The 14,114-nt window shown below is 35.8% G+C and overlaps 1 protein-coding gene across 1 annotated transcript; it reads left to right on the plus strand.

The window, feature by feature from the left end:
- The first annotated feature begins 9,273 nt into the window (after nt 1-9,273).
- LOC137408089 (hepatic leukemia factor-like) lies at nt 9,274-10,149 on the plus strand. The gene is made up of 2 exons (XM_068094483.1): nt 9,274-9,384; nt 9,562-10,149. Exons 1-2 carry the CDS (start codon nt 9,274-9,276, stop codon nt 10,147-10,149), a joined length of 699 nt encoding a protein of 232 aa, XP_067950584.1.
- Nucleotides 10,150-14,114: the final 3,965 nt, after the last annotated feature.

Genomic DNA, 14,114 nt, shown 5'->3' on the forward strand with positions numbered 1-14,114 from the left:
TTGCTATGATGACGTTTATAGTTGCAAAAGATCAACAGGATAGATATGCAACACACTGCAACTTGAACGCAATAGCCGATATCAACTATAATAGCTTGATCGCGGTTGAAACGCTCAGATCAAGCGAATGCGTGATTAGGAAGTCTATAGTTGCAAGGAGACAAACAGAATAGAGACGCCGCTACTCTGCGACTCTGCAGTAATAACGATTCAACTTGAACGCAATAGCCGATATCAACTATAATAGCTTGATCGCGGTTGAAACGCTCAGATCAAGCGAATGCGTGATTAGGAAGTCTATAGTTGCAAAGAGACAAACAGAATAGAGATGCCTCAACTCTGCGACTCTGCAGAAATAACGATTCAACTTGAGAGAAATTGCGATATCCACTCCCGCAACGATAACAACTGGTGGCAACATTTCAGACACTTTTCTTTTTAACGTTTTAGTCGCGATCGAATTTTGGTGAGTTTAATCTTGAAACTTCATGGCCGCCAGATCACCCCAATTATAAAAAACAATCGCAACTGATAAAAAATATTGATGCGCTTTGATAAAGTCAACAGGAATTTATTGTAAATTCATCTTTAAATCATCCAACTTGGAAGTAAGTATAAAGCAACATCCAAGGAAAAGATGTTTTTTAGTTTTTAGAAATGACTTTTGCATGGTTTTCCTTCTTTTATTCGATTCATCTGTAGCATGTAATTTGTTTTTGTTGGCTTTGACCTTTGACTTCAAGCGCAATAAAAAATGATTATTGTTTGGTGCTTGGACCTTATTTGAAATAATACTACATCGGATCAGAAACAGTATAAATACACGGTCTAACTATAACTTGATTGCGACATATGCCACGGCCAAGAGCAATTTTCATATTTCCCGCGATGACTCTTCACGCCGATACTTCAGCTCTGATAAATACGAGGGGGTACAGCGTAACGGAGCGTTCAGTGACTCGTGACTTGCAGCTTATGGAGCCGATGAAATAAAGCATACCCAAGTGTATAACTGCCTTGATTTACATTTTTGGCTTAACTCTGTAGTTCACTAATTTCTCAGCTAAGTACATTGCACTATTGTCCCTTAGGACGCAATTGTATTCATAGTAGGGGTGAAAAACAACAGCTGAATTGAAATCTGTTTGCAATATCTCTTATCTTGATGGAGAATAATTAGTAGGGCAGGCGGCTCTCCATAACTGGCTCCCTATAATCGCTTCACGGCTCCACTCTTCACTGATAAAAGGCTCATGCAATGCCTGCTCAGCTGTGCCTAGATAGACACCATTTAGTGAATGACAATTGTTATTGCTGTCACTTGGTTAATTAAAGGGGCTATGACAGGCTAGTACAAGTGGTTGTGATGAAAAAACTGCTCAGTTCTCACAGCAAAATAAATTAGTCAATTTTATTTATTTTCTGTAAAACACATCGCTAGTTGGTCTCACCAAAATGGCGCTATGGTTTTAAATATACGTTTGCAATTAAATAATAGTTTATTAGTATTAATAACAGCGACAAATAGTTAATTATTCAAATATGGATTTCTGATTACTGTAGATGTGGATAAACAAATGAGTGAATAATTTAAACTAGTTTTTTACCCAATGCAGCAGCGGTTTTTGCTGTGTTTACTAATTGGCTGACAATTGGCTGATTTGCTTTAACCTAACTGTAGTTGGGATGTTTGCGAGAGAAGCATATAGCATACACTTTATGCCATACCAAAGGACTGTATGCCATACAGTCCTTAGGTATGGCAGCAGCTGCAAGTTTACTGTCACCTCTTGTAAACATAAAATCAGTTTAATTATCTCTCCACAAAAGTCTATTCTGCCAGCATTATATGCCAGCATGTTGAAAAAATAATGGCTTTATGCCAGAGACCATAGCAACGCATTCAAAACTGCTCCAAGCAAGATAGAAACATCTGGAAAGTGGAGAAGGTTTCAAGCGGATTAGCTCGCCCGAATCTCTTTTTGCATTTTATCTCGAATGAAGTTTCCATCTTTCGCAAACACGAAACATTCAGTAAAAAATTGTGAGTAACAATACTCGCTTGTCTGGCGGATTTTCGCTGCTTCCATCTTGCAGATGATACGGATTAACCGCGTCATGGAAACAGAGTAAATCCCAGCATGTAAAGCGGCACAGAATCATTAGTTTCAGCAGAATATTAATATCAGCGACCGTTTCAAAGCGAAAGTTTAAATGTTTTGGCCTGACTTACTGCAGCCATAACGAGAAAGTTGACCAACTTCAAGCTACTATCAGCTATTAGAAGATTGGAGTCCAAAGGTTTGAGAATCAATAAAATACGTTTATTGCCTGAGTTTCACATCTTGTGGATCTGAAGTATTTCTCCAGTTCACAGATGCCAAGTTCCGTCTCACATCATCTGTAAAATTGAAGCGGCAAAAATTCGAAAGTCAACCGAGTTTTGTTACTTGGTATTTATTGAATGATTTTTGCTTGCGAAAGATGAGAACGGCATTTGTGGATGATGCGAAAAAGCTGCCGCGCGGGGCATTATAACTATTCTATTTTTAAAATTCTCCATTCTTCAGTCATTTCTACTTCGATTTGACGAGACAAGAATGCACCGCTGTGAAAGTGTTTGTGAGTGTATCGCTGCTTCTAACTGCGGGTTTGTAACGTAGAAAAGTGTAAAATTAGCAAGCTCTGAAAGTCAGAAGAAAACAAGTACATAAAAGGTGTTTGTTTTCTTCTTTGTAACTAGCTAATTGTAGGATATCATGAAGTGTCACTGTTGAGGGCCTTACTTGTGTAATTTGAATGGACAGAAGTGTTTCACAAGCCACAATTGGAACCCACTTGGGTACAATAGGTTTCTTATCAGTTTAAGTTGCAACATAACTATAAGAGTTCTGACCAAATACTGCTGAGCCATAGTCATGATGCCAGAGTCTTAAATAAACTTCCTAGTCAGCGTAATCAGTAAAATTAAAAACAATTTTGTTGTCATTTCTCTCTCTCCCTTGCAGTCAGCTGAGATGACTAAACGCTGGTTTATACGACATTGCTGAATCTCGGAGTTGTCCTCTCGGCAGTCATCGTCGACTATGTGCACCATGAACCGATGGCATCGTCAAGGCAATGCGGATATGTCAGGAACTTTTGCAGCTGTCAAACTTTCCCGATAACTCACTAAGCGTCAATTACAGCCTGTACAATTAGCGCCATTTCGGCGATGGTGATTCGCTGTCACGAATACTGTAATATTTTCATTTTTATTTATGCTAGCTGCTGCGGAACTAGTATTTTATTTAAACAGACAGAAACAAAAAGGCCTCTTTGAGAAATACTTAAAAAAAACAACTTCGCCCTAGAGTATTAGCTGATGCAAACGCGGATGGGTTTGTGATAAGGTAAACATCGTTATTATTGACGATCACCAAAGTATTGTGGCATTGACACCGAGATACGACGATATAGTGTGAACCAGCCTTAAAACTGTCGAACGTTGTGGTTTACATAAGATAGCAGGTTTCTAATCAGCTTGATTGCAAGCAGTCATCTACCACGAGTTTGTATTGATCTGCCTCCAGTTTAGATCGACAGATAATAACTTTATTACTGTAAAACCTTTATTTGAACGCCACAGCACTATATTTCTCAACCCTCCTCCTATTGCGGTGCTTCTATGAAGGGTGACGGTGTATTTTTACAACACCTCTTCAGAATTTTGAGAAGAGAAATTTAACCGTTTCACCGGTGAATCAAATGTTGCCTATATTGTGCATTCTTCTTTGCCAGCCGCAACATTAACCCTTTTGGATGCAAGAAATTTACTAACTTAACTCCCGCTTGTAAATCTTTAAATAAATATGCGCGAGGAAGCTTAGACATGTCTCTATCAGTTAATATCTATTGCTTGCAATCAACCAATGATGATCTCATAGCCTGCGTTGCATTTTTATTAAGCTTTCACATTTTTTATTTTATTTCAAGTTTGTAAGAATATTTTCATTTTATCACTATATTTAACAAAGTTGCATAAAATCTCAATGCATTCATTGATAAGTTTGCAGCAAAAATTTACTTTTTATGTGCAATAAAAGAAGAGTTACAAGCCTCAATCCATTGTAAGCCGAGTTCAGATTACCGCAATCTACTATATAAACGGCAATCGTTGTCTATCTGTCTATCTGTCTGTCCGCTTTATAGAGTACCGTACTTTTCGGACTATTAGTCGAGAGCCGTTAGAGCGCATTAACGGGAGTCTCCGGTTAGTACACGCCCCTACTATGGATGGACGATAAATACTCATATGCTAATATTGTACCTTTAGGAGTTGTCTGTTCGATATATCGAGTTGCCGATAACTCCCGAATATTGAGATGCAATCCAACTACTTACCGAAATGAAATAACTATTGACCTATCACATGATCTCTGGTTAGCGCGCCTCTTTACGGTGCCCAACAACACTTTTCCGTTTTAACAGTAAAGTTGCTGCCACTTTAAAAAGCACCGTCCTGAGTTCTGCGGCCTATACAAAGGTGCCTATACAGCTATACAAGTGTACTAATCATCAAATAAAATGAATTAATGAATAGTAATTTACATGCGAATAATATTTACTGCCAACGTGTACCGAGAAGGTCACGCGAACGTTGGTTTCTTGCGACTGGAAAAAACGCAGTTCTCACCTACTAAATTTCGTCATAAAAAAGGTAAGTACTTTTTATTCAATGTTGTATTTTCTATGAATTGCCACATTTCCACTACATAACCCTTTTACTTGCGTCTATGTACAAATTTAGCTATCGGCCTACTGCCAGCCGTTTTGCCGATATTGCTTAATTTGTATACAATATTTTTTTCAATTTCAAACTCCATCTAGAACGTTTGTTTTGGTTATATATTTCATTTTGCCAACATGTTAACAAGCACTGCTATACAGAAAATTCGTTGTATCTATTCTTTGTGCATTGATAAAGCGATGTGAAGCTACAAAGCAAAACGATCCTCTACAATTTTCCTTATTCTTACAAAACCATTACTTTCATCGCCATCAAAGTCAGTGTAGATATTGCTTTTTAATTATCTGTGTAATCACAAAAATCTGAATTGGCTATAAGTAATCAACATAAGTAGTTATTTGTTTTTTAATTCAGACGCCTTTGATGAACTTACACAAAAATATTCGTTTTCAAGTTGGAAATCCCCACACAGAGATTAAAATAATAAACTTTAGGCTAATTTTATAGAGAAATCTTACGACAACACTGCCACTACCATAAAAGTCCTACAGATCGTTGGTCATGTTATCAACGAATAATAAAATTCAGTTACTAGCAATTGCTGGGAAAGTCAAGTCGCAAAAATGTGTCTACGGCGGTCGACCATAGAAAACGCATAAATGAGTCTACTTCGGTGAAAGGGTTGAAAACGTTGGATTTGCCACTGTTTGTGATAATAAACATGTTCATTTCATTCTAAGTAACTTTTGCTTTTTTTCCAGCTACGAGTACTACAGAACTACAGCTACTACAGAACTTGCACGGGTACTGCTACTGCGTTTTACCTACTAATTTTCTACATCTAAAAGGTTAGTACGTTTTATTCAATGTTGTATTGCCTATGAATCGCCACACCTCAACTACTTAATAACGTTGAATTTGCCACTGTTTGTGATAGTTGAACAAGTTCATTTCCTTCAGCAGCTGAGTTACTAATTTTTTTCCAGCTACGAGTAGGCCTATTGTAACTTACTACTACAGAACTTGCACGAGTACTCCGAGGTTTGTGATAGGCGATGGTGAAAAGAAAGAGAGCAGCTGGTATCGACTTACTGTCACCCTGCTTTAGCCATGACCAGCTGTACGTCGCCTGCTAAAAAGTAGGCACAAACCGAAAACTGTTTGCTCATACACCCGACAGAAAAACAAAAGATGTTGTCTATCCGCAAGTGTTGCGTTGAACTAACATTGTGTTATTGTCATGTCATGCTATGTTCTTCATGTTCTGCTATACCACATGCAGCGTTTTCCAACATATTTTTCAGTATATATATATATTTTCATGCATTCATTTCATGCGTTATCCTTATTGTATCTCATAAAAAGGCTATCATGTTGGCGCTATGTTTTATTGTTGCAAGGTGCTAATGCTGTATCTGCCTTGACATCATACTGTTTGTGCTGTTATACATATAAATTTTATCGACACAACCTCATTTCTGTTTGTATATACCATGTCAAAACACAGGTTATAGACGAAAAACTGGTGAGCTATGATTAGTGTTTTAAGCATGTAATCTCCATTCAATAAATGCTGGCGATAGCAAAATATTTTGTATAATTTTTTAGAAGTTGCAAAACTTTTCAATACTGCCAGTTTGAAGAACTTCAGTTTGCCTAGCATGGTCAATTTCATTATCAGTTTTCTGTACACAAATAGGACAATGCCGATTCGAGTGGTTCGAGACTGATGCATTGTAGACTAGCTGTAAAACGTATTGCGGATTTCCATTGTTCTCCTAACATTATTGACATATGTATATGACTGCAAATGTGTATGTATGCATAGTGTGATCGGGGCAAAAGATTTCAGTAGACTGCATATTTGGCGTTGTTTTACAGTATGAAAGAAAACTCCCGATAAACCTCTTGCTGTACATAAATCTGTTCCCGTGGACGGGTAATGCAGCTAGTGATGCTATAAAGTAATATGCTATAAATCTGCAAATTTATAAGTTGTACAATAATAATCTGACAAATAATAATCTGTTAATGTGATAATAATCTGATAATATTAATCTGACAATAATCTAACAATTTCATCTTCTGCTGACTGTTTAATACTTTCCGCAGTGTCTTCTGCTGACTGTTCAATACCTTCCGCACTGTCTTCTGGCCTCAAATTTTCTTTTGCAGCGCTGAGCAAGTCAATATTAGTGCTCAAAAGATTTTTTAGTGGAATGACACTTTCACGTGATGCCATTGGAAAAAATTAGGAAAATTCTTGGCAAATAAAGATAAACAGTGTGCAATCAAAATAGCCTCCAAGTCTTAGCCACAAAATATGTAGTAGTACATAATCCATAGTAAATGCTAAAAACATTTTTTACACATACTGAAGTATCAAGAGTGCATAAAACAGGGAACTACTATTAGCCTGATACAGTAATTAATTATTTCTATGGTGTCGCTTTCAAAGTTGTAACGAAAAAACTGTAAATCTTTGGAATCAAACTTTGACACGAACAAAAAGGACAAAGGAATTAATTGCTACACATGTAACCGAGTCCTTATTAGTAGGGTTTGGTAAACATTTTTTCACTGATCACTCGCTATTATGGGTTCGTGATGATCAAGAATGTTAAATAGGGGTGAAATGTGCAATAAAAGGGTTGCGTTCAACTTTTCCACCATTCTCCCATAGTGGTGTTTAAATAGAGGCGGCATTCAAATATAGTGGTGTTCAAAAACAGGTTGTACAGTATGAGGAATAACCAAAAAAACCCTTTAATGTAAATTGGCAAGTGGCTGGTGTCTGGTACAAGGTTTAGTGGTTTTTCTGGGAAAGTAGGAATGTAATGGTAAGTTCTTGCTAGCTAAACAGTCATAGCAAAGTTGAGACCTTGCTTGATTTTGTTAACCATCACATAGTTATGAGTATACTAGTTGGAATGGGGCCAGTCTTGCTTCATTCTATGTATATGCTCGAACCATCTCAGACTTTTCTCCGTAAAGATGTAGGCCTGCCCTTCTGAAGATTTCTACATTTGTGACATTGTCTTGCCAATTAATGTTCATCATGTACCCCAAGTGTCTCGGCATCACTGATGCAGTTTTCATTTAACACGCAGAAACTAAATCTATAATCACATCGAGGGTACAAACAAGCTTTTTGGGCATTTTTGCAGTCTTTTAATCCTTTGAAAAAGTATTGCGTGGTTTAAAACAAAGCAAGGATACCAAGCTGAGGATTACCAAAAGCTGTTAGTTTTAACCAAAGTTTTTTTAAATAAAACTTTGACAGTTGCTGTTTGTTACTTCAGACCAGTTATCAGGATAGCGCTAGCAGGTGGTTATCCTGATAAAATAGCTAGGGCCCCTGGGAGTGGCCCTGTATGGCTATCATCAATAATACTGTTTCAGCTTCATACAGATTACATAATGTTTGAACTATTATGCAACACAGCCGGTTGGAGAAAGGCTCAACAAGAAGAAACTAGCTCTATTTCACACAAAAAATGAGTGTTTGTTGATCAAATATATTTCACCAATTATATAAAAGTAACGCGTAGCTTGGAAAAGGAATATTTAGCCAATAGCTTATTTCCAATTTAGAAATAAATGAAATATAACCATGATGGCGTGTAAACTTTTCATTGAGTAGGTCATTTTGATATTACCTTTCTAGAGGGAGTCAGTTGAAATTTAGAACCAGTGAAGGTCAGGCACCTTGGTGGCCATATTGTTAGTAAAGTGGCTGGAACTGTCAAAGAATGGAGGGGTAAGTTATGTTACCAACTTTATGATTAAAATGAACTGCCTTGTGACAAGAGAACCAAACTGCTTGCTATAAATATTTTGGCTAAAATATCTGCTATAAAAAGAGTAAAATATTTTTAATTAAATTCTAAAATTAATATAACTTTAATTGTTGCCCAGTCAATTAAAAAGAAAACTTAACTTGAATCTTTTTGTTTGCCATCCAGACTGACAGCTGAAGATATGTATTTTTAGTAGGTATCTGAAGATGAATGCTCTATATTTTGGCTGTTTAGCAATCATTAAAGAATATAAGAAAATTTAAATTTGCGTTGCTCTGTGTTGTGATTAAGACAGCCAAAGATGCGTTCTTTCTGCCAAAAAATAAGTTCTGGTAGGCAATAATTTGAATTGCGGGCAGCATATTAAAAGAGATAAATATTTAGCCACTAAACACGAAGTACTTTTTCACACCAGACTTCAGAATGATACATCTTCAGGGTCAGCTGAGAAATTTCATCAGCTAATTGATTGTGTTATATGTTACATACTTATATGATAGATATTATATTACTTACTTATATTATTATGTACATATGATATATCTTTTTACGGTGTTTCCTATTCATTCCAGTAAGAAATGTGCAGACTTACCCTACGATCTCAACTACATTGACCCATACTACATCAGTTTCTTTTCCAGTTTTTCAAAAACCAGCGCTTCATACTTATCTAACAACCAATTGAACTTCGAGGAAACTGACGAAAGAGACGATATTATAGAAGACGTTTTAAATTTGATACAGATGGATGATAATGAAAATCTTGGCCAATCGCAGCAAGCCAATGAAGATCTTGGCCAATCACAGCAAGCCAATGAAGATCTTGGCATATCGCAGCAACTTTCTAGATTTAATGTAAGTTTATCTGTTTCAGGGCTTTCTTACAGATGAGATCTTTAAGAATTCCCTGAAACAGATAAAGAACTTAGATAACAAATAGAAGAATTGTAAAACATTCTAAGGCTGAATATTTGTTTGATATTTGTGGACACTGCTAAGCTATTGAGAATGTTCAATCGGCACTCTTTGCAGGTGTCGGTTGTTCATCCCATGAATATCTACCCACAATCAGCTGCACCACCTGACTATTACACAACAAGCCACTGTAATCTAGTCTACAAGCCTAACATATCTCAGAGTGTCATCAAGCCTCCTGACCGCTTCCTCTTCCTCTCCGAGCCTCTTCCACCGCTTCATAACGAAGAAGCATATGCCATGCCGGCTGAACAAATTTCAGCTAGCTTCATCACGCCACAACTTCGGGTATCTCTCGGTACATTTGACACCGATGAAGTTAGCCCGGTCTCTGTAAAGGAATGCAAACTAGAAATTACCTTACAGAAAAAATCAAGGCGCAAATACACGAGAAGGACTGCGAACGATGCCAAAGATGAGTTATATTGGGCACATCGTGACAGAAACAACCTCGCAGCCAAACGCTCGAGAGACGCTAAACGCATTAAAGATATTCAAATTGGAATTACGGCTCAGAGGTTGGAAGCCACAAATTCTATCCTGAAGTATGAGATAGAAATGCTCAAACGCGAAGCCAAACACCTGAAGGATCTTTACTCGCAAAACCCAGCCATACAACGTCCTACAAGTTCTATGCAGAAGTAAACTATAAACCGCTCAAATACCTATTTCTTGAATTTTGAAACTTTTACTCAATTTTATTTACAACTACAAACTTGCCAGCATTGGAATGATGCTTTGATTCCTAACTCCTCATGTTAAACTGTCACTGAGGGTTGGAAAAGTCCGTATTCGGAAGTCATGAAAGCGATCAAATCATTATAAAATGTGATTACGCAAAATACCATATTATAGTATTATAGAAATATTTCTTCTTTAAAACAACTTTACTTTTTGTAGTTTATTATACTTACCTTTGAAGCGAAAAAGCAAGATATTCCGTGTGGTATTGTGGTTTAGTTATGGAACTCTGTTCTTTATACACAGAGGTTACCCAGTAATAACTCAATGCAGTGCATCTATACGATGCGTAATATTTTGCAAATTATTGAACATTATTTGAAGATAGCAAAAAAATTGTCATAGAAATTAGATTCTTAAACCAACAATAGGTTTAACTAAAAAAGACTTGAAAAGAAATCAGAGCTGCTCTTAAATCATGGTGATTTGAATATTCAAATATTTGAATATTTGAAACAAATCATATTTTACTGATTTGACACAAATGGTGATTTGATTTGATTCGATTTGAAAAGTTTTGGAAGTAACTTGATTTCATTTGAAGTTTCGGGCTGATTGAAAACTTGATTTGAAAAATAAATCAAATCACATCGCTATCGATAGCCTTGTCTTCTGTAACCGATCGAAACATTTTTATGACGTTTGCGAAGTTAGCCCAAACTTTGGCAAGAAATGCACACCATCGATACTGAGGCTAAGCAACCGTGTGCGTGTCCCTCTACAGAAAAACGAAAAGGATCGTGTGTCGTGTGTGTAAAAGAAATCAACATGAGCAGCTCTGATAAGTTGTGGAAAAAGAATGTTTGTAGTTGTAGTGCTGGCATTGAATACTTTGATGTCAATTATTTGATTGCTAAAAATTGGTTGTGACTATCCCACTCTAACCTCACAGTCACTAGTTAAAATAAAAATTACTTGTGCTCTGCCTATGGCATGAATGAATGAATAAAGTATTATAATATGTAATATTCTATACAATACTATTCCATGCCACGGACACATTCAATATTCACAGTAATGACAATGTTCATGAATATAAATATGCATTATATTATAACTGGGTAGAATTTAATTATTAAAATAAATTAAAATTTTATTTGTTATATCAAATTTATTATAATCATATTAAATAAAATGTTGATTTAATTTATTATTTTAAATTATAAATGAATAGCATCACAATAACATTCTATCCAAGTAAGTATAATAAATGTAATAATTATATATCATACATAGTTTTAACATTACCATTTATGTATACATTATTATTATATTACTAATTATATTATATGTATAATAATATAATTAATAATAATTTATACCCAGTCACTTACTTACTAAGTGAAGTATAATACTTAAAACGGGATTTCGATTAAAAAGGACGATGTTCAGAAAGAGGAAGTCACATGCACTCAGCAAATACAAATATGTGATAATGAAGATATGTTTACTGATTTTTTTATTAGAGCACCTTTAGCTAGTACAAGTAACCTGGATTCAGTAAATCAGGAGATTGAAAAGTATATGGCGAAAAGCAGATCCTTTTGTAACACTCTAAGTTATTGGCAAGGTGAGACACAGTTACTGAGGCTTAGCAAGTTGGCGCTGAAGGTCCTTTCAGTACCAGCTTTATCAGCTCCTATAGAACGGGTTTTTAGTAAAAGTGGCTTCATCATGAGGCTACACAGGAGCTCCTTGACATCTGAAAACTTGCGCAAGCTAGTTTTTTTAAAATGCAACAAGTGTATTTAAATACATGCGTTAATATTATGTAACTGTTAATTATAGGCTCAATGCTTAGTTTCGTTTCTTTCAAGTTCAAGCCTCAGTAACTGTGTTTCACTTGCCAATATTTTCAGGTTTTATTTTATATTTATATCTTATATTTTGTAACTTTAAACAAGTATCTAAAGTTTTTTTTTACACTTGTGCATTTTTGCTTAAAAGCTTCAAGAAAAGCAAAGTCACACCCATGACCATAAACTGTTACGTAACCCTCCACTCTTTCATTGATGTATCAAGCCAATGGTATGATATGATCTGCAATGATGTTTTAACATACCTCGTAGAACAAAGAACAAAACCGTATCTAGTGATGAATTTAGCATACATAATACATATAGTGGTACAGAGATGCAGCTATACTATTCCTATCCATAGAACCCACAACGCGCAGGGGGGCAAACCCCCTACCCTTTTAGCCTGGTTCAGGTCCTATGGATAGGAGTACAGGTTACGCCGCTAGAGCTATACTGTAGATGATCATACTATGCAACAACTGAGCGAACAATTTGAAAGAGTATTTCAAATCATTCTCAAATGATTCAGGATTTGAATTCGTTATTGGGCTGATTCGGTTTGAATTGATTTGCTTCGAATCTGCTGACAAAGGTGGAGGATTTGATTTGTAGTTCGCAGGATATGATTTGATTTGAGTCATAAAAAAGTCATTTGAAAGCAGCTCTGAAAGAAATAATCACTTTTCATTTGGCACTTGAACATGAACTTACAAAATGTTTTAGTAGAGTTTATCAGTATGTATGGGTAGTTTTGCTATTATTTGTGATTGTTTTTGATGTTTAAGGTGATCTGAATGCTGGGATGTTTCAAGATTAAAATTGACAAAACTGGGTAAAATACTCAGAAAAAAAGTAAGTGTGAAATGATGTTCCTAGTTGATTATCGTAACTATAATTGATATCGGCTGTTGTGCTAAAATTGCAGCATTACATATCTTTATTCTGTTGGTCTCGTTGCAACTAAAGAAGTAATAATTACGCTTTCGTTTGATCTCAAAATCATTCCAAGACAAACGATTCTTATTTCCACCTTCAGTGACACAGTCCTCAAGTGATATTCAACAGTGCCAAAGCAACATGAACTATGCAGGGACACCAGACTTAGGTCATAACATAATCTCAGTATCAAATAATTCCTACAACTCACCAAACATGGCTGATTCTACCTCGAGTTACGAGAACAACATTTTGTCCAAAGACACGTCACAGTACCCATGCACTTACCCTATGATCTCAACTAGATCGATCTAAACACCAGTTTCCTTTCTAGTTTGTGAGAAACGAGCTTTCCATACCAATCAAATTTCGAGGAGACCAGAACCAATCCTGAAGCAAATGGAAGTGAAGACACTGAGACTGAAGAAGGAGATGATGATATGAAAGACGTTTCAAATTTGTTGCAGATGATTGATAATGACAATCTTGGCCAATCGCAGCAAGCCAATGAAGACCTTGGCCAATCGCAGCACTTTTCTAGATTTAATGTAAGTTTATCTGTTTTAGGGCTTTCTTAAAGATGAGATCTTTAAGAAAGCCATGAAACAGATAAAGAACTTAGATAACAACTAGAAGAACAAGAAAAAAGTTATTTTTATTTTAAACTTTAAAAATAATCTAGTCTTGAGATTCCATTATTTTTGAAATTTGAAAATTGTTAAAGAACTGCAGTAATTAAGCGTATAATTACCTTCAAATAGGTAGTTTGGAATTCTAATCGACAACTCAGAAAAGTTGTAAAGATTTTTATTACTGCTAACAGATATCTAATCTTGTAGCTACAAACTGGAGTACTTACTCGTTGACTATGAGTAAAGGGTCTGTAAATGGGGTTCCAATTAAGAACCAATCACATTTTAAAAGACAAAATAAGTTTCTTTTTTGATTCGGGTAAATGAAAGTACATGATGACTATACCATTAAACTCTGTTGGCCTTAGATAAGTACCAATGTATTAGCGTACTATTACGAGATGTAACCTGAAATTGCTATGCATATCATGTGAACAAGCTACGATAACTAAGGGCTTATTTTCTAACAGTATGTGTTATAAATATAGTAGGCGCATTTCAA

This window comes from Watersipora subatra, chromosome 11, assembly GCF_963576615.1.
Source record: "Watersipora subatra chromosome 11, tzWatSuba1.1, whole genome shotgun sequence".
NCBI classification, from domain to species: Eukaryota; Metazoa; Bryozoa; class Gymnolaemata; order Cheilostomatida; family Watersiporidae; genus Watersipora; species Watersipora subatra.

Coding starts and splice junctions, on each gene's coding strand:
- LOC137408089 (XM_068094483.1), top strand. CDS start 9,274: ATGGATGATAATGAAAATCTTGGCCAATCGCAGCAAGCCAATGAAGAT. Junction 9,385..9,561: donor AGCAACTTTCTAGATTTAAT/GTAAGTTTATCT, acceptor CACTCTTTGCAG/GTGTCGGTTGTTCATCCCAT.